The sequence below is a fragment of the Lipophrys pholis genome, assembly GCF_963383615.2.
Source record: "Lipophrys pholis genome assembly, chromosome: 17".
In the NCBI taxonomy this organism is placed as follows: Eukaryota; Metazoa; Chordata; class Actinopteri; order Blenniiformes; family Blenniidae; genus Lipophrys; species Lipophrys pholis.
In genome coordinates, this window is record NC_137643.1 from 6,936,011 (window position 1) to 6,955,557 (window position 19,547).

A 19,547-nucleotide genomic window follows, 5' to 3' on the forward strand; every position below is an offset into this window, starting at 1 on the left:
GTTAGTCGTCCAGACGTAGGAATTTGTATAAAACTCTCTCCTTATACAAAAGCTTTGATGTCCTCTTTAGCTCTCTATAGCTCTCCCTAGCTCTTTGCTGTGTTTCGACAAGTGAAAGGAAAAAGACATTTTCTATATTTCTACCGCTTCAGTTGGCGACAAAGTAAAATGGCTTTTCAGCTTCAACGCCGTGTATGTACATATGAATATATTTGCATAGACTTTGCTAGGTATCCCTAAAAACAAGCAATGTGTTGATTCTCAGTGGATCTGTTTGCATATATGAGTGTGACTTTGATATGTTTCGAGCTACGGTGCAGGGGCGGGGCCACTGGCGGCGGCGGCGGCGCTGACGGATTGGACTCGTTTCACTATTCGATTCTAGTGTTTGATGGTGTGTGTGCACTTCCTGTCTCTCATTCACTGAGGCCTGCCTGGTTGTGGTGTCATCAAATTCCTCTCACGCACCTTTTTTAAAAAACAAAAACAAACCCACGATCAAAGAAAGCTCGTACACCGTGACGTGAACTCAATATAAGGACACTGCCATTCACTGATAGTGTAATTATTGAGAGGCGACAAGACTTTTACAGTAGACGCAGACTACGCCTTCTCTCCCTCACTTTCAAACGACGTCAGGAAACTGACTCCCAAGTTTGTTTGTTTTGTTTTCTTGAACAAATTTGTCTGAACCATTTCAAGTTTGTGTGCGTGTGTGTGTGTGTTTTTGCGGGTTGTTTGTAGTCTAAAGATAGAAAAGTTTCTCTGGATTGTTTGACCTTTTTATACTTGAGACGACGCTCAAAGTGCAGACTGCGACGACAGCTGCTGCTGATTGAACAAGCCTCCACGCCGAAGTGTGTGTGTGTGTGTGTGTGTGTGTGTGTGTGTGTGTGTGTGTGTGTGTAAGTAAGTAAGTAAGTGCAGCAGCCGCCGTTATGAACCGACGGCACTCAGTGCAACTGTGTGGCAGCTCCTGAATCGGCGGGTGACTTAGATCTGTGGGGAGCTTTTCCCGCCGAACAATGGCGTCGTCCATGTTTTTCCATCGAGTCATGTGTCCCTCCCTCATCTTGACTGTGTGGCGAGCAGCTGCAACTCCGGGTCACGTCGGGTCTGTTCAGTGAATTATGGAAGTTTGTCTCTCTGCAGATGTAACACAATTCGTTCCAGACAAAGTGGACACAGACGTACACGAGCAGAAAGCTTCAAAGTAATGAGGCTTCTTTCACAGCTCTGCTCTGGACTCTAGAAAGTGTTTTATGTTTGATTTACACCTCAAAACAAATCTAGTTCAACAGCCTCGGTGCAGACAAACCCTCCACACGTGCATCCCAGACTGGGAACCACACAGTTAGATTGAAATAAGCAAACAGGATATATCTGAGAAGATGACTGTCAAAAATACTCGTTCATGTATCAGATAAGTCATTTCAGCATTTTTATAACTTTAAAAAAAAGAAATTTTACTTAGACATCTAACTTGTCCATTTTTTTGCAAATGAAAAGCGAAAATATAATTCCAGCTGAAGAAGATTTCAATCATGCAAGTGGAAAATATGCAGAGCTGCAATCATATTAGTTCTCAATTTTTGTCTAAAAAGTGATGAAACGTTGCATTTGTAGCATCAAAAAATATATTATAGTTTTTGTATGCATCCAAAAGCTTTAGTTGTTGTTGAACTCCAGTAATAAGACAGTCAGCAGCTGTTGAGTTGAAAAGAGGAGTTTAGAGGCGTTGCTGTGGTTCCCGAAGTGCGGTGCGGCTCTCCACTGGGGGGCGCCAAAGAGCATTAGGAGGGACGCAACAGCTGGGAAACCAGGGATCAGAGGGCTGCCTTTTCCCTTGTAGATTTAGAAAAAAAAAATCATAAGTAGAAGTGAAGGAAGGGTTAAATTGTTAAATTAAGTGTAATACAGAATAATTATAATTATGAAACATGACAAGAGCCTCTATGCCACCACCCTGTCCCAACAGCACCCGTTTGGAGACCTTGGACGCCGCCTCGCTCGCCACACAGTCTTTCCCATCACCGCTCATGTTTGGTTTCCACGGCGACTCTCTTTGTGTTTGTGGGCGCTGACGTAGGACTGAAATGTGACGCCACACCGAGGGACTTCCTGCCCTGTGCAGGGTCGCTCAACAAAACAAAACAACGCAACGTTCTCGGTCCAATCCAGCCGCGTAGTCACAAGACAATCTGTACGAGAAATGAAAACCTGCACCCGTTACTCGTCGTGTACAATGTTTTTTAGAATCTCACTATTTTTGGATTAATTTGTGCTGGTGACAGTTCCATTGTCTTATTATTATTATGATGATGATATTATTATGGAGCTTTTATTTCATTGATATTTTGTGTAGGATAGCAAACTGTTTTTTTTATTTTCTCTCTCTCGCTCTCTCTTTTCCTTATCATAAACATATAATACTGGTTTCCTTTTTTGAAACAACTTGCTGAAAATTGCACGATCAGTTATTGTGGTATTAGCAAAATGCAATGAAGGAAGTACCAGTTAAATGCTGCAGTTTTAATTCAGATATAGAATATATTTATAAAACAAAATGGGGAAACAACTGAAATTAGTAATTCATAAAAAAAAAAAAAATTTTGAAACGTGTAAATGCATGGGATACAGGTAAAAACAACAAAGCATATGTTACATACAGTAATGATAAGGACATGCATCACACATGAGTTCGACTCAGAATAATGTAGCATATGAAATACTAAAGATGAAATTTATAGCTAATATATTGTGTTGAGCTGGTCTGCTTTTGGGTTTTGTTGTAAAGAAGATATTTCTTTTTGTTGTTTTTTTTGAGAATGATATACAGTTTGTGTATATTTTCATATACAAAGTATGCACTGATATGTTATTGAAATTCTATACCGCTTTTACAAAAAAGTGTTTGTTGTACCAAAGTATCCAAGTCCCTTGAAACCTTATCCTTTTTGCGTATGTTTTACCGTATTTTATATATTAAATAGACAAACTGAGTGAAATGAAGCTGAATCTGTGCTTTTATTTTCTGTTTCACAAAGTACTGTAATTCATGCAGAACATCGGTGTGTTTCCCAGATTTTATTTTCCTTGTTCTCGACCCGTCACAGTTATTTCCACGAGTTATGAAGCTTCACACATTCAGCGAGAACTGGACGGCTAAATATAGCTGCTGATCATTCGCGACCTCGGAGGAGATAAACACTGAGTGGGTGAGCCAGTCCACGAGTGAGAGTGACGAGTATTTAATTATCACTCTGGAAAAATGTTTTCGTCTTCTTTAGTTATGCCATGGGGTCTTTTTTTAAACATAAAACTTATTGCTGACATGACCTCATTGACATTAGATATAAAGTTAAACAAATATCAAGACACTCATTTTCACACTTTTTAGTAAATTGTAGTTAAAGCAAATCCAGGGGTTTGTTTGGAAATAATACAAAATGAACAATTATATATTACTTTATTAGGAAAATCTGTAATAGCCAATAATGTAATCAAACATTGTAGAAGGATACATGCACGCCAATATCTTATATATTTAAATTTATTAAGATCACATTATTGAAGTAGCTTGATCTAATGATGTAAAAAAATAAAATAAAATTACGGTGGCCCAGAAGGGCGAATTGTCCACAACGGAAATTGTACAGAGGTCACAGACCAGGCTTTGTTTCCGGGGGACATTCTTTTCTGACGGAACCAAACAATGGACGGCAGAGCACAAACATAAGTTATTTAACATAAAGTTATGACAGTTTCAACACGGTGACACACATTATTGCTTTATCCTGAAAGTACGTGGCAACAGTATTCACAATCATCTGGCAGCAGTATTTTTCTTACGTTTCATTAAACTTTCCCGAAATCGGAATAGTCCGTCAGAAATTATTGTCCCCCGGAAATAGCCGTTTTATTCCGATCGCTGCGTACTTCCGTTGTGGATTTTTTGCTGTTGCAATTCTTACAATATTGGATCCATGTACTTCAATAATGTCATAATTTAATGAATTAAAAATTATTATTACCCATTGTTATTATTGTTATTGATTATTATTCAATTAAAACATGCAGAGTGCTGGTGGAAAAAGTAAGTGAATCCTGGAACATTAATTATCACGACTTGGCAAACCTGGAGTCAAATCATTAACAGGAAATTGGTTTGAAAGGGTAGAACTAAGTTTTTGTGACTTCTCTCGATAGAAGAGAAAGTTGACAATTAAAGCCACAATTCAGGAGTCTCATGAAAGTAATCCTACAACAACAATACCACCAAATCATGTCAAAACTCTAGATGAGCTGAAGCACTTCTGTGAGAAAGCTTCTGATTGAAAATACAGTTTTTTTGAACTCGTTTAATCTGGTGATTCACCGTCTACCAGCTAGGATATCTTCATTAAGACATCCAAGTTGTAATTAGATTTTTGGGTATAAAGAACAATGTGTGTGTCAATTCTTGTGATTCAGTTGAAGATGGGATGAAAATTTTAAAAACCATAATAAAAAAATGATCTCGTAAATTCAAAAGTTTTTTACATACTTTTTCTTACTCGCTAGATAATGAACTTCAGAAGTGTTGCACACGGTTGGGGTGATTTGGATTTTGAGGTTGTTTCCCTGTGACTTTAAATAATTTCACATGTTGTGGGGCGTTTTTAAGTCCAATTCAGGAGCTGAGAGCTCAATAAGTTTCTTTCCTCCTCTGAGGAGTCTTTTGTTCTGGTGCTGTGAGGTGACTGGGATTCCTGCACAGGTTACAACAGATCTCTGAGGGGGAAAGTCTGGCAACAGACGATGGGCGCAAACACGCCAACACATACCGAACAAGCTCCCCTCAGGAGGAGACAAATTCAGACTAACTTCAACACCATTCTAACCTGGTCCCATAATGCTATGCTACAATAGTGGATTATTTTGTTGATGTACCACCGCTTCTTATGTTTGTTGACATCAAACACAACTAATGCTGAAATCCCACTGAAAAAGCGTTGACCTTGTGCTACTTTCCACATATCTTTAATTTTAACATTTTAATCTCCAGCAGGCACACAAGGGGTAGGGACTACTTTTATTTAACAGGTCAGTTAAACCAACAAGACGTCACTTGTTCTTCAGCATTAGTAACGTTTTCCAGCTTCTTTGTTCTTCTTAAAACTTACCTCATAACTGTTTTTTTTTTTTAAACGTCTGATCCCACGTCAATGGACCGTAACACAAACACACAGAGTCTTTCTGAGTCACCGGCCGCTGCACACGACTGACTGAGCATCACTTTTCAGAACGAAGCTTTATTGAACTTATCATCCACAGACTGGAAAAATAAATCCTTTAAGACAAAAAATAGAAATAACTGTCATTTAGAAGAACCTGTGATCAATCAAACAACCTCCCTTATAAATATAAAGTATAAAACATGAACTAAACTTTATATAAAAATGGAATATCACCTTTAAAAGTTTAGTTTCAATCCATCCAAATGCTGAATGTTCTTATCCTGAACAAAACTCAAATATTGAATGAAAGGCTGTTTTAAAAAGTGTAATTGAAGTTCGTAAACATGATCTGAAAAGACAAATCTCTTTAGGTTCTGTTACAAGCAGAAAACAAGTGGACAATAATAGATTTATGGATTCACTTTTTACAGCATTTCATCGGCAAAACGGACAAAAAGTATCAAATTCATAAAGTTGTGATTATTTAAACTACAAAACATTCCATCAAGTATTTATATTTACAATAATGAGCTCCATCTCTGGAAAAACATTCAGGTTGATGCTGATGAACAAACACTTTAGTGTATTTACAGTCAGTTGGATCAGAAATATGTGTGTTACCATGGCAACCAAACACCTCAAACCGTCCCAGATAGAAACTTTCAGGATTACAAGTTTTATTGACACACACACACGAAAAAGGAAAACAATACAAAAAAAGGTCACGATGTCGAGGTGTTTTCCAAACGTGCTCAGCCCCACCATCGCTGTCTGGGAGGCGGCGCTGTAGTGGGCGGGGCCACCTCAAAGACCGCCCCCTGCCCCTCCGTTGAGCACACGAAGTAGAGATTGGCGCCGAGCATGAGCAGGATGGGGAGGAAGGAGAAGCCAAAGCCGAGGCCGCGGACGCTGCTGCCCAGAGAGAGGCAGAGCCAGTAGATGAGCCTGCAGTCGCCCAAAAAACCCAAACAAAGACACACATGTGAGAATCCTTCCTGTTGGACGTACTGCTAAAATGACCTCACGACTCCCGTCAGCACAAGCAATGGCTCAATTAACGGGAAATCAGAATGAAATAAAATATATTGGAATAAAATTTTAATGGTTTGACAAATTTCAGTTTAAATCATTTCCAGAAATAGATTTTGAAAAGGATCTGAGGGCTTCAGCGTTCCTTCTCACCTCTGTCCTGAGACAGGAAGTGAGTTCCCCCAGCCAACAGATCAAAGTCAACAAAGTGATGTGTTAAATATTCACCAACAGGCCGATCCCATTGCGCCGCAGCTGCTTTGGATCAGACATTTAACTGGTTACAATCAGTTTGGCAGGCAGGGCCATGTTTACACATCTCAGGAATGCTGACTGTGCAGTTTATGACAGACCCGACGCTACATGCTGCGAGCTGGAATTACATAATGATGACTTCTAGGAGGTTTTTGATATTTTAGCAGGAATCCTGAACGATGGCACTTCCTTAATCGTACCAGGGATGCACGATATTGGATATTTGTAAAACTAAATATTGTCGATACCAATTTAATACGTCAGCGTGTCAAAATCATGTGTCCACAGGACGCGTCAATTTCACGCTTCCCATTCACCGTCTATGTGAAACGCACCGTGATGCATGCTGGGTGCAACACGTCACACCACAGATCCCCTACTACCGAAGACGACGCGTACCTGCCGAAGACAAAGATGATGGTGAGCAGCGGCACCAGCTTGAGCAGGTCCTGGTGGACGTAGGTCGCCATGACAGCCAGCTGCAGGAAGTAGAAGAGGAAGAGAGCCAGCGACTCGTTGACGTAGTGCCAGTGGACCGCCACCTCCCGGTGCACCTCGCTGCTGCGATAGAGCGGCGTCAGGACGCTGTAACGCAGCCGGGCCAGGCCCTGCACCACCACACCTACACACACACACACACACACACCGTCAACACCGGGGCGGCTTCACTTTCTGAGTGGCGGCGACACTCTGGGCGTTCTCTCACCGAGCAGGATGGGGATGGTGGCGAAGAACGAGCAGCGCAGTGTGTACATCACTCTGACGGGGGCGCCGTCCAGCTGCGGCGAGTCAAACGGCAGGAGGGCGTAACCCGCCCACACCAGCAGGGGGAAGAGCAGGGCGGCAGCCAGCGTGGCCAAAACCAGCCTCATCTTCTGGCTGCACAAGTGCTCACACAGGTCTGAGGAGCCACAGCACAGCCAACAGCTTCAAACAGCACAAATCAAACAGCGATGCAGACAGAAGAAGAAATCATTCGTTTTAACTCTGATCAGCGTTTCCCTGCTTCTGTCCATCGTGTCGGAAGGAGAGTCGACTGCCTGCAGGTTGAGGCTGATGGAGTTTGATCTTTTCCAAATGTTTTGCTCTAAAGCAGAAATCTGTTGGTCAAACTAAAAGGAGGCTGGACAGTCGTGAGAAGAACAAGATGGAAAAAAGATAAAAGAGCCAAAAGAATTTAAAATGTGGTTGACTTCTGTTCTAAATCTCATCTTTTATCTGCTTCATCATGACGTTTATTTAAAGCGATAAAGAGTAAGATTGTGTTGGATCTTCATTGAAACCTCAATCTAAACTTGGTCCCCAATTTATCAATTAATCCTAATTTTACTCTCATGTCAGTTACAAAGTACTTATTTTGAGGCACTAATGAACTTCTTCTCTTTCCCTGTTGAACTAATCCAGGAAGTTGTCTCGTAACGATTCAGTCCCACATGAAGTCATTGCATCTTTGCACTAGAGACTGACTGGAGGAGTTTCCTGCCACAACTGGGATTCGAACCCTCAAACCCTCACGGAGAAGATTCACAGGTGATGAAAGTATAACTGGTCATTTCCCCGCTGACCTGTCCAGACGGTGTCCTGCTGCTGCTCATAGCGAGCTGTGATGGAATGAGAGAAGGGTTTCACCAGACACTCACAGTACTTGTCGTCCGGCTCCGTCCACTCGGGGTAAATGTGCACCGTCGAGTCCGGCTCCGCCTCCAGCTCGCTCTCCGCGTAGTGTCGCCTCGGCTCCTCGTGGATCTCCTTGCTGGACGGACGCACGATCATGACGTTGGCGGTGAAACCATGACCGGCTTTCTCTGAGGTCCACTCCGACTCCTCTTCCTCCTCTTCCTCCTCATCATCTGCAAACGAGTCGTCTCCTTTGTCGTTCCTTTGCTCCTGGAGCTCGTCGTCCCGCCACCTCTCGCCCTCCGGCATGCTCTCCCTCCATGCGGCCTTGTCCTTCAGGTCGCCCTCGTCCGGCTGGCTGTGCTCCTCAGACAGATCCTGGCTGATCCCCGTGTCCTGCTCTTCAGGCTCAGAGCCTTTTTCTGACCACACTTCCTCGCTGCTGTCCGTCAAAGGCTTTTTGTCTTTGTCTCCCGGCCATGGTAACGTTGATGGCTCCAGATGGGCAGAGCTGATCTTCTCCTCTTCCTCCTCCTCCTCCTCCTCCTCCTCCTCCTCCTCCTCCTCCTCCTCACTGTCCAGTGGCTTTCTGTCTCCTGCCGTCTGTGGTTCAGCCGCCTGGTCAGCAGGTAAAACAGCCGCCTCCTCTGGTAAATCTGTGCTCACACCCGCCGACATTCTCAAGATTGTTTCCAAGTTTTCCTCCGGCCGATGTCAACACCCGCTGCACTGCCAAGACTGTTAGTGGCTCTTCCTCCTGCTGCTGCGAGTCATTTTGGGCAACATTTCCTGGTTTGCCTGCATGGGAGTAAAAGAAAGTTACACTTGTGTTTCAAACAACACCCTGCCTCACCTTCACGCTGGAGACAAAATACATTAATTCAAAGTCCAGAGCTTATCAATGGTGAGCTTCCATATAAGGCCTGGTGTCCTCCGAGACACTGTACAACGTGTGTGTTTTTCAAAGTTCTTAAAAAAAGAAGTCAAAACTCCTGGCAAAGTACACCGAGTATGTGGCTTCTGAATATGTGAAAAAGTAAAGTTACAACATTAAGACCAACAAAATGGCAACGCCAAAGAAACATGTTACTTTTTTTTTTTTTAAATCAGAAATACTGTTGATCTTTCTTTAACATGGATTCACTGCCAAAGAGTACAAACACAAAATCAAGTATTTAAATAGGAAATATTTCACAACAGGGTTCAAATGACTCATGGGGGAAACATGGAAGAATTCATCTTTGACCCGTTCGTCAAAACTGTTGGTTTTAAACAGCGAAAACTGATTTAAAAAAAAAAAAGAAAAAGAAAGAAACTTGAGTGGAAGTTTGTTTGGACCAAATCAGCTCCTTGGTGTTGTAGAGTTTCTGCTTCGAGCCGCAGCACGGCCGTGAAGAATGTGAAGAGTAAAACTAGTCCAGCAACTGTTTACCAGCGACTTTTGTCAAAGTTCAGCGGAGAGAAGTATCATGATATCGCTGCTTGACCTACCTGCTTTAACCGCTCCGGTCACATCAGCCCAACCCGTCGCAGCCTGGTGTGAAAGTTCAGTCTGTCCCGGACAGAGAAAGTTACCTGGCAGGTGTGACCAGGTGTTCCACACTTCAGCCAACAGAGGTATCACTCCGCTCACCAAATACCAGCGCTCCGCTGTGACGTCAGCACGCTGTCGCGCGCCGTTTGCGTGCAAGGTTTAAACGTTTGAGCGACACGTCTGGAAACAGATTTTCGCTTTACCTGCAGTTATTATAGAATGCCGCTGTGAAGAGATACATCAAATTCTGGAAAGTTTCTAAAACGACATACTCATGTAAACAGCTTTCAAACTCAATTTGTCATTATTTTATTTGTGACTAGTGAGAAATGTACTTTCTTAATGGGCAAAAATCACATTTCTTTCTGTTTCTTGCACATATTTTAAGTTATTAAATCTCCAGGGTTGAGTCAGGCAGGAAGGGTAAAAACAAGCCAAATGTGCAAGTTACAGATTTACTCTAATAGAAAGAGCAGCTGAATGTAAACGACCGTCTCTTTGCAGCAAAGATCAGTATTATATCGTTCGTTTATTATGAAAGAAACTCATTGTAACTCGCAGCACATTTCTGTCATTTATCAGAATCACAACAAATTACGAGCTGATTTGTCTGTTATTGAAGCAGACAGGAATTCCAAGGACATTTCCATCAGCTGGTGACTGACAGTGCTTCAGTAAAGTGCAGCCACAAATCTGTTTACTCTATAATAAAGTGCTTGAAGGTTGTTTATGAATAAACAGGATATAGCCTTTTGTTGCTCCTCTCTTGACATGAAGCATAAACTGTAAAGTAGAATAAACGTAACAGTTACACTTTGAGCTTATTTCATGCCACCGCTGGTTAATATGTGAGACAACAAGCTTGTTTTTCTTACGTCTCTAAAGTTTGTTCCTTCAGGCTTTTCACCCTGACATGGGAATTTCCCAAATGGGAACTTTCCAGATCACCAAAAAAGCCTGTGGGATTTTTTCATTGGATGTCTGACTAGTCACCCCTTGGGAAGACAACAAAAAATAAAAAAATTAAAGTGGGACTAATGCCTGCATATTTTTGTTGCGTGAATAAAATGGGAAAATCATACAACTATCAGAGCTGTACGTCTTTTAACTCTAGCTGTTTTAAGTAAACTGCTATATTTTAAACGTGTCTACTAAATACAGGTGATTTGTTTTATCTCACATTTCAACACTTAATTGTTCTCAAATTATAATTAAAGCCTCGTTTGCTCAACATTTCTAATGTAAACGCATCATTTTTTGCATTTTCCTTTCAGAATTTTCCCGTTTGAAAAGCAAGGCGTTGAAAATGACGCCCGTTTATAGACGAAAACGATGTTTTCCTGTTTGGGCCACTCGAAGCGTTGTCGCTAAATGAGGCTTGCGGCTCATTTCATTTCAACACGATTAACTTTTTTTCGGGTCAAAACATATTTCCTCAATTTTCTCTTTTTAAGACCAAAACCTAACTTGCGATGAGATTTCAGTTTGGAGTGACTCATCTGTCAGAACACACCCAGCCGCTTGCTTTTGTTGCGGGACTCGGGCGACCGAGCGTTCCTCAAGTCACGAACAGGAGTGGCGAGGGTGGGGCTGATACTCACTGCACGTGTGGCGGCAGGAATCTGACCAACGCCGAGCTTCATCCAGCAGACATTACCTCACACGCAATTAAAAAAACCCACCATGACTAAGAAACGTCATTTTGGAAACAGAACAAACAAGATCAGACACCAGCAGATAAATCGTTTGTGTTGTCAGAAAAGTGCGCCTTCATTTCAGCCTTCATCAAATATACAGGCGGTACAGTACAACGGTTAATGCAACACAAAGAAAACCAGACGCTTCCATCTCCGACCACTAGGTGGGGCAGTTGAATTGCATCTCCCAGTATTTCTTCCAGAGAGGAAGTTAAGTTGCGCTCCCTGTGTTGCTGCTCCCCGGATGGATGAATCCTGTGTTCTTCAATTAATACATTCAGTTGAATCTTTTTTTCTTTTCTTACCACCGACAAACAATGAAATAAATAATAAAAGAGCACAAATCAAAACATCACAACACACACGCCGGGAAATAAAACAATAAGATCAACATTTTATTTCAACTCGACCATAATCTCACAAATTATTGACTTTTTCAAAACACACAAAAAATGCAAATGTCCACTTAAAATCATTTGAACACACAAAGCTGGGCCGAACGCAACACTTTCATTTAATCTTATTTTTAAACCTCGGACGCTCCTCCATTAGCATTTAGAAATATTCAACGTTTGACCCAAACCCCGAAAGTTGTCAGTATACAAGTCGTGTCACACTTAATTTATACAAGGTACTCAAAACAAGTGAATGAATGTTTGTAAAATCAAACCAATTGTTTTGTAAGAATCTCAAAAAAACAAAGACAAACAAACAAAAACACACAGCTACGCTGACATTTGGAAGAGCTTAGCGCTGTGGCGACTGCACGTAGTTAAGTGCGGACACAAAGGAAACAGTGGCGAGCTAAAGTGATCACACGCCTTCAACTTTTTCACACTTCAGTTATTCGTTAAAAATTTTTTAATATCATTTTCCTTCCATTTAATCATGCGGCTCGTTGTGTTGTCTTTTACATAAAACCCTAAAAAAAAAAAGAAATACAGCTCCGTCATTGGTGAAATGTGGAAAAGCTCAAGGAGGTATGACAACGTTTTCAATCCACTGTAAATGTAGAGGAAACCTTCTTGTGGCCAGCAGGCGTCGGATACACATTGTTATGTTTGTTTTTCATCCTCTTGAGGAAAATGTTTATTTAACAATTAAGGAGCCGATCAGTGCAGGACACAGTGGGTCGAAGTCGTGGATGGTACATTCCAAACTTTGGCAATTAAGGCAAAACAAACAAGGAGGCCACGATCAGCTGTGAAACAGCATCCAGGAGATCACAACATCATTCAGACTTCTTTTTTTTTTTTTTTTTTTTACTCTCCAAAGCTGCAGATGCTTCCGAATCCGACACAAACACAGCTGAACATCAGGGCCACATTGGGAAAAAAAAAGAGGAAGTTTATTTTTTTTTTTTAAATTTGCAATAAGATTATAAACAATAGTTTGAGAATAACTTGTAAAATCAAATCAAAATGTTTTTTCAAGAATATAGAATATAAGTTGTTATATGACTGCGTCGGTCTTCCTCTTTGTGTTTCCATCATTTTGGCCCCAATATGTCGCTGTGGACAAGACAGGATTCTTCTTTTTTTTTTTTTTATAATCTCAACGATAAAAAATAAAATAAAAACAATTAAAATTATTCCGTCGTAAGGGACAGCCCAAACCGTTACACACACAATCATGGAGAACATCTCATTGAAAAATAAAGTGTTAGTAATCATGTGGCAAGACGTTGCGTTCCAAACCTGCTATAACTAATATTTCAGAGCAGTAAAAACAAATCAACAGATTTAAAATCAATATGAATGCTATATATGGCATGTAAATCTGTGAGTTGCTGTACTTTAGTGGGGCATTGGGTGTATTCCTATATTATAGAATAGAGAACACTTGTCAAGTTTCATACAAAAATATCAATTATAGCACTAATGGGAACACAATACAGTCATTTATATCAGGCAAATAGTGTTCACTGTATGCCATATATAGCAATATTTCAGAATCCCTTTCATTTTTTTTTCTCTTGTGCAAAGGTCTGGAGCCACAAACTGGCCGCCGACTCGGTTCGTTCTTCAATTAAAAATCCAGGAACTTTTTTTTTTTTTTTTAATAACTGATGAAAACAAAAACAAAACAAAAGAATTGCTTAACATAAAACTGTGTTGACGTACATTTTCCAACATTCCTGTGGGATTTTCCTCATTGGAGAAGTTTCCCCAGCGACTGTTTCACTAAGAACTAAACTAACAAACAAGTACACATGAAGGGTAGAATGAGAACAGGAACAGTCCCTCTATAACAGTCACCTCCACATCATTCCAGGTCGATTCAAAGATTATTAGTACTTCCGCTTATTCAGATGACAAAAACAAATTGCTTTGAAATAATAATAATAATCGAATGAAGCAGTCAAAACGAAGAAGTTAGTGAGAATCAGAGGAGCTGCAGAATATCTAGCCTAGCCAACTGACAAAATGTTAAAAACATTTTTTTTCTTTTCTTTTTCCTCATTGATGAAAATGTATTCTATGTTTTAAAATGCAATTACTACAGCAATTTAAATTTTTTTTTTTTTTTAGGGGGGGGGGGGGGGGTCAGTACGGGATTGTATCACTGAGAGTTTCTCCTGTAGTGACTTGGTGCTCGGCGGACACCGAGACGTCCTCCTCCCCCTTTTCTACCACCTCCGCTTCCGCCACTTCGCTGGGCGGTTGAGAGTGATTGGGGAGGGCGCCGTCGGGCTGTGTTACACTTTTGGATTTGTTTAGCGACCCTTTAGGGCGACCCCTCTTTTTCTGTGGGGTACCATCCTCATTTTTTTTGGGACGGCCCCGTTTCCTCGGAGGACCGTCGTAGGGCTGCTGCGGGGCGGCCGGGACGCCTTTACGCAGATGAGCACCTTTTTTGGACTCCGACTTGCGAGGCCGACCACGACTTCGGCGGGGAGCCGTCGGCGTTCCTTCTGGAGGGTCGACGCGGGGGTACTTCCTCGGTCTGCCAAGCGGCTTCCACACTTTGGGCTTCTTCAGCTCCTCGGCCGACGGGAGAGGGTACTTCCTTGGCCGTCCTCTTTTGGCTGGCAGCGGGTGTAATCGTGGTCGCCCGTGCTTCTTCCCTTTCGCCGTTACTTTCCGAACCCCGCCGTGCGCTTTGTAGGAAGCCGGCTTCTTGTTCGATGAGCCTTTAGGTCGCCCTCTTCCTCTCTTCGCGGGCTGGGAACTATCTGAGAGGGAGACATTCTTTCTCGGTCTCCCTCTTCCCCTTCGACGCGTCTTTGAGATGCCGTTTGAAGAACTCTGTGACAACACCACTTTGAGTCGCCGTGCTCGACCCGATCGTGGCGAGTTCAAGACTTCATCAGCTTCTGTGTCACCGTCACTCTCTTCCTGCTCCAGCCGGGGTTTCTTGTTGAGAGAGCCTTTTGGCCGACCACGTTTTTTCAGTGTTGCGCCCTCTTCCCCACTCGTGGAACGTTCTAATTTGCGCTTTACGGATCCTTTGGGACGTCCCCGTTTCGGCCGGTCAGTACTACCGTTGGGTAAGTCAGGAGTTTTCTCACCGGTACTTTGACCGAGGGACTTTTTTGGCCGGCCTCTTTTCTTAGGAGACTGCTCCGTCGGGTTTTTATCACCGTCCTGTTTCTTTGACCCTTTTGGCCTGCCTCGACCCCGAGACTTTGGCGCAGAGTCGTCATTGTGGCCGTCTTCCGTCCCGTCTTCTTCTGTGTGTTTTGTGTTGGAGAGTTTTGGACGCCCCCTCCCTCTCGAGGTGGGTGTGCCGTTGGGATCATCTGAAGCCACGCTGATCGCTGAAACACAAACCTTAAGCTTCTTGGACCCTTGCGGCCTCCCCCGTCCCCTTTTGACGGGACTGTTGTTCGTCTCGTCGACACTGGCATCCCCTTTGTTGGTCACAGCTTCTGCTTGTTCGCTCTCCGCCATCGCAATTTCTTCCTCCATTTTGCCGCCTTCAGTTTGGAAGCACCTGGACATTCAACAGACAAGAATTATTATTGGCTTCAATTATTAAACGGTTGCATATCATAACTATTCATAATCAGCTTGATCAATATGAACTTCAGGAAAACTGTATATTTGGAAATAGTTCACTCAAAGTGTAACATTTTAGACAAGTATTGTACTATTGCCCATGAACACAGTGCTACAATGACGCAGTGGCGCCCCCTGCCGGTGCAGAAGCAGGTTTTCAGGGTGGACAGACGCTGCTGTGGGCAGAAGGAAGCTCCGGCTCAGATCTAACGGAAGGGGTCGGCGTGGCTGTGTCTACTTTCTGGATTACAATCTGGTAACGGCGGGAAAGTGAGCTGAGCTGGGCGTCCCGTCATCACACTGCACACTTCTCTCCGCTGCCCGCCAAACTGCGCTTCCAAGCTGCACATTTACAGAGCCAAACAATGGAAACTTGGAGAAAACCACGCAGACAACAAACGCCCACAGCTCCAGCTCAACGAATAAAGTTAACATTATTAAACAATGTCTGCGACTGAGGAGCAGATTGTTTTCCAGGAGATAGTCGCCTTCAGTGAAAAGAGTGGCCGGCGGCGTGGAGCAGATTAAACTGTGCAAACAGCGGAGTGTGCGTCTTACCTCAAAGAGGCTTCTCGCGTCTGTTTTATCGTATTTTTTGGGAATAAAATGTGGATTGCGCAGATGTACCGCGAAGAGAAAGTGCGCGTTTATTGTTGCTGTGATGGCTGTTCAAATTTCACACCGCTTCCGGACGGCCGGGTCCTTCCCCAAATTCCGGCAGAAACTCCAGCTCGAATCTTAAGTTCCGCTCCCGCAGATTTCATTTCCACTCATAAATTATGTAGCGAAGATATTACAACCGCACATAGTCCCAACACGGGGGGGGCATTGAGCTCATTTAACAAGATTCACCCATCGAAACAATGACCAAGAACCAGAGCTTTACTTTAATTTCACCAATGCGGAATAGAGGAACTCAAAGCTGCTGTTAAGATCGTTAAATCAGAAATGTTATACTGGTGGTCTGCGGGTCTCGTGCAGTGTTTTTCCACACCATTGATAGCCCAGGAGTCTATTCAGAAAAATCAATAAATAACTGGTTTCAAAGAAAAGGGAAGGGTTATTTAACATTGAACTCTGAAATTCAAATTTTGATGGAAAATATGGAATACTACCCCATTTTAGAGGCACTTTTTACGTGGAGGGTAATGATAAGCGGAAAACATGGGGGATGGCTTCTGGCATGGCTGGATTTATTTTTACCATTCATTTCTGAGGAGAAACCATCCATCCATCCATCTTCAAGGCTGAGAAGAAACCTTGACATATAAATAATTTGAGGGCAAAACTTGAATAACTTAATTACATCATGTCTTTTCATCCATGAGTTTGTTGTAAGTGTTTTAAATAATAATGTGGTTTAATCTCATCCTCACACACCTGAATAACTTCTTTTGTTTCCACAGTTTTCATATATCTTAGAAGTTCTTGGTCACTTTTAGCTGTCTTGTAGTGAACCCATTTTTTTGATGCCTCAATAATCAAAGTTGCTCATTCCTATAATAACACAGAATATCTGCCTTCTCTACCAGCATGTAAATGTTAATTCACTTCATTTATATGGCAAGCTTTCACAATCTTTACAACGTGAAAGTTCTTTACAGAATCAGACTCATTGGCCTGTGACAACAGCCGCAAATACAAAATACACTCACCTGGAACAACAATTCGTGCATCTTCCAAACAGCAGGTTGGAGTCCCCATTTGCCCCCTCAGAGCTGCACTCATCCTTCGTGGTGGTGATTCACTGTGACAGTGACTCTACTCTGCCCTCTACAGACTAGTCTGTTCACTGGAAACACTGACAAAACATAACGTGTTCATTTCACAGCAAGAACTGATGAAAACGGTTCCCTATCTTTAAAAGAAATATATCAAAATATCCTCATTATAGAGTACAGATTGTAAAATGATAAGACCTTTGAAGCATTCCCGTCCGTTATTGAGTTGAAATTTTTGGGGAATATTATCAATGATCTTTTTTATCTATTGCAGAATAAATAAAGATTGAGGCCTAACATCTGTAACATCCTCTCGCGGAACAATAAAATAATATTATATCACATAATTCTTCCACAGATTCACCGCTAAACCTGTGTTTGTGTGTCTCATAAGTTTCCTGCAGCACAATATGATTTAAACACTAAATGTAAACTACATTTAAAGCAGTTTGTCCATGTCAGCATGAGAAAATGAAAGGATGAAAGCTATAGCTTAGTGGCAGTTGACTGGAGGAAAACAATGCCATTTGTAACAGTGGGACGTAAATCACACTGCTGCTTTCGGCAGGTAAATCACAATCAGGAGAAAACACACACTGTGACGGGTTGAGTGGGTGTTTTATGAGCTTGTCATTTGTAATATATATAATTAAGGAATGATATAAAGGACATCATTTAAATCTCCGGGTGCAACTCAGTGTGCACACACACACACACACGCTGTAAAAAACAACATATTTGATAGGGGTTTGTTACATCCAACAAAGTATTTTATTATTATTTTATTGAATGGTCTCATCACTGATTTTCCACATGTACAGGTGGAACAAGACCCAATAGGAGTGACCATCAGTGTATTTAAAGCACAACAGATGAAAAAGTACCTAAAAGATGTCTGTTACTGTGAGTTTCAAGGAGCCCCGGACATCAAAGTTCAAATCCATTTTTTTATAATTTTTTTTTAGTCATGTTGATGATAAACAACAAAACTAAAATCAGACAGCCCTGCCGACACAAAGCTGAATGCATCGCTGTCAATGAATAGGTCAAGAAATAATTATCCACGTAAGGGAGCAGAGCACCAAGTCACTGCAGCAAAACAATCCCCATTGTTCGATTAACTGGTGACTCTGAATTGCCTGTCGGTGTGTGTGTGTGTGTGTGTGTGTGTGTGTGTGTGTGTGTGTGTGTGTGTGTGCGTGTGTCTTTGTGAGGAGCTGCTGTCTGAGGAGCAGGCTGCTCTTTTACCAGTCAGCTCCGGTCGGCTCCAACTCAGTGACCCAAACCGTCTGGACTTTGTACCTTCTTATTTTTTTCCACTTTACTGGGGAAATTGAGGCGGTATGTCTATTTTTAAAGTTTCACTGTACACATGTACCTGTACCATCAATGTGGTTCGGAGCTCTGCCTCCCACGACAGTGGTGTAAATGAGTGAAGTCAGGTGTCATTTAGATTTCGCTATGCTTGCCTCTGCTGTCTGAAGTTAGACAAGCTCAGTTGACTTGAGAAGAAGAGCAACCTATTCACAAAAAGACAGAGCTAATTATTATTTCTAAAGCGTGTGAATGATTTCTAGAAGAAACACCATTGATGGCGTGCAGATGGGCCTGTCAGAGGAACAGAAGCACAAAAAAATGTATGACAGTGATGAGTTTTGATTATTTATTTTTTTAATTATGAAAGCAATACTATAATATGATCGGTTCCATTGAGGAGAGGAGGTTTTTTTTGTGTTCCCTGAGCTTGTTAACAAAGACGCACATATTGATAAAAGGGTTTCTGGCTCACAGGGGCAGAACAAGATGAGGACAAAGTGATGAGGTCAGCGTCAAAAGGGAAATCGCACAAAGAAGAAGAGGGAAAAAGAAATATGCAAATGTGTCTTTAGTGTGCGAGGAGACACGGAGACACGGAGACGCTGTCAGTTCAAGTGAGGGAAGGAGAGAGCGGCTGAGAGAAAATGACAGACATGGCCGGAGGAAAGGAAAGAAGCGTTTGAGAAAGACAACCCCTGAGACTGCTCACTGAACCCGCTGCCCCGTTTCAACCCTCCTCCTGCTCCTCTTCCTCCTACCCCCCCCCCCCCCGCCAGTGTTCTTTGCCATGGTTACCAGACAGGGCTCCCAATGCAGCCAGTTAATGTGTTTTTCAGCAGCAGGAGCGAGCTGGGTACTAATGTGTCTCGGTCTGTCTCATGCACAATCAATGTCAACTGTCCTGGGATGCACAAACACACGGCGGGCGGAGAGCCAGGGAACACCGAGCCACCCTGGCTGAGTGTCAGAGCGAGAGGCTGAAAGAGGAGCGCGTCACTTCCATTTATTCACCTGAGAAGTCTCTGCTCCTGTTCTCAGCAGGAGCCCCGGATCACACCCCGTATCAAACGTTTACCTCCCGTCGGATTCCTCTGTGGATGAAGCTTCATGTGTCCCGGGCTGTGTGCAATCAGGACAACCACAAAGTCCAACTGATG

The 19,547-nt window shown here is 42.5% G+C and overlaps 2 protein-coding genes across 2 annotated transcripts; both read right to left on the reverse strand.

Moving 5' to 3' along the window:
• Positions 1–5,012: 5,012 nt before the first annotated feature.
• Positions 5,013–9,774, reverse strand: LOC308123046 (uncharacterized protein). The gene is made up of 5 exons (XM_080485298.1): positions 9,612–9,774; positions 8,144–8,918; positions 7,210–7,404; positions 6,903–7,125; positions 5,013–6,164 (listed from the first exon to the last, which is right to left on the reverse strand). The coding sequence occupies exons 2-5, from the start codon at positions 8,796–8,798 to the stop codon at positions 5,972–5,974; spliced, it is 1,266 nt and encodes a 421-aa protein (XP_080341424.1). The 5' UTR covers positions 8,799–8,918; positions 9,612–9,774; the 3' UTR covers positions 5,013–5,971.
• A 4,112-nt stretch (positions 9,775–13,886) lies between these two features.
• Positions 13,887–16,045, reverse strand: LOC308122851 (uncharacterized protein). The gene is made up of 2 exons (XM_080484977.1): positions 15,911–16,045; positions 13,887–15,287 (listed from the first exon to the last, which is right to left on the reverse strand). Exon 2 carries the CDS (start codon positions 15,260–15,262, stop codon positions 13,898–13,900), a length of 1,365 nt encoding a protein of 454 aa, XP_080341103.1. The 5' UTR covers positions 15,263–15,287; positions 15,911–16,045; the 3' UTR covers positions 13,887–13,897.
• Between the last annotated feature and the right edge of the window lie 3,502 nt (positions 16,046–19,547).

Excerpts from the sequence above, each read along its gene's own strand:
- LOC308122851 (XM_080484977.1), bottom strand. The coding sequence starts at position 15,262 with ATGGAGGAAGAAATTGCGATGGCGGAGAGCGAACAAGCAGAAGCTGTG.
- LOC308123046 (XM_080485298.1), bottom strand. The coding sequence starts at position 8,798 with ATGTCGGCGGGTGTGAGCACAGATTTACCAGAGGAGGCGGCTGTTTTA. Across the intron at positions 7,405-8,143 it reads GGAGCCGGACGACAAGTACT|ACCTGTGTGAGCACTTGTGC; the intron begins GTGAGTGTCTGG and ends GTGGCTCCTCAG. Across the intron at positions 7,126-7,209 it reads CACCATCCCCATCCTGCTCG|GTGTGGTGGTGCAGGGCCTG; the intron begins GTGAGAGAACGC and ends GTGTGTGTGTAG.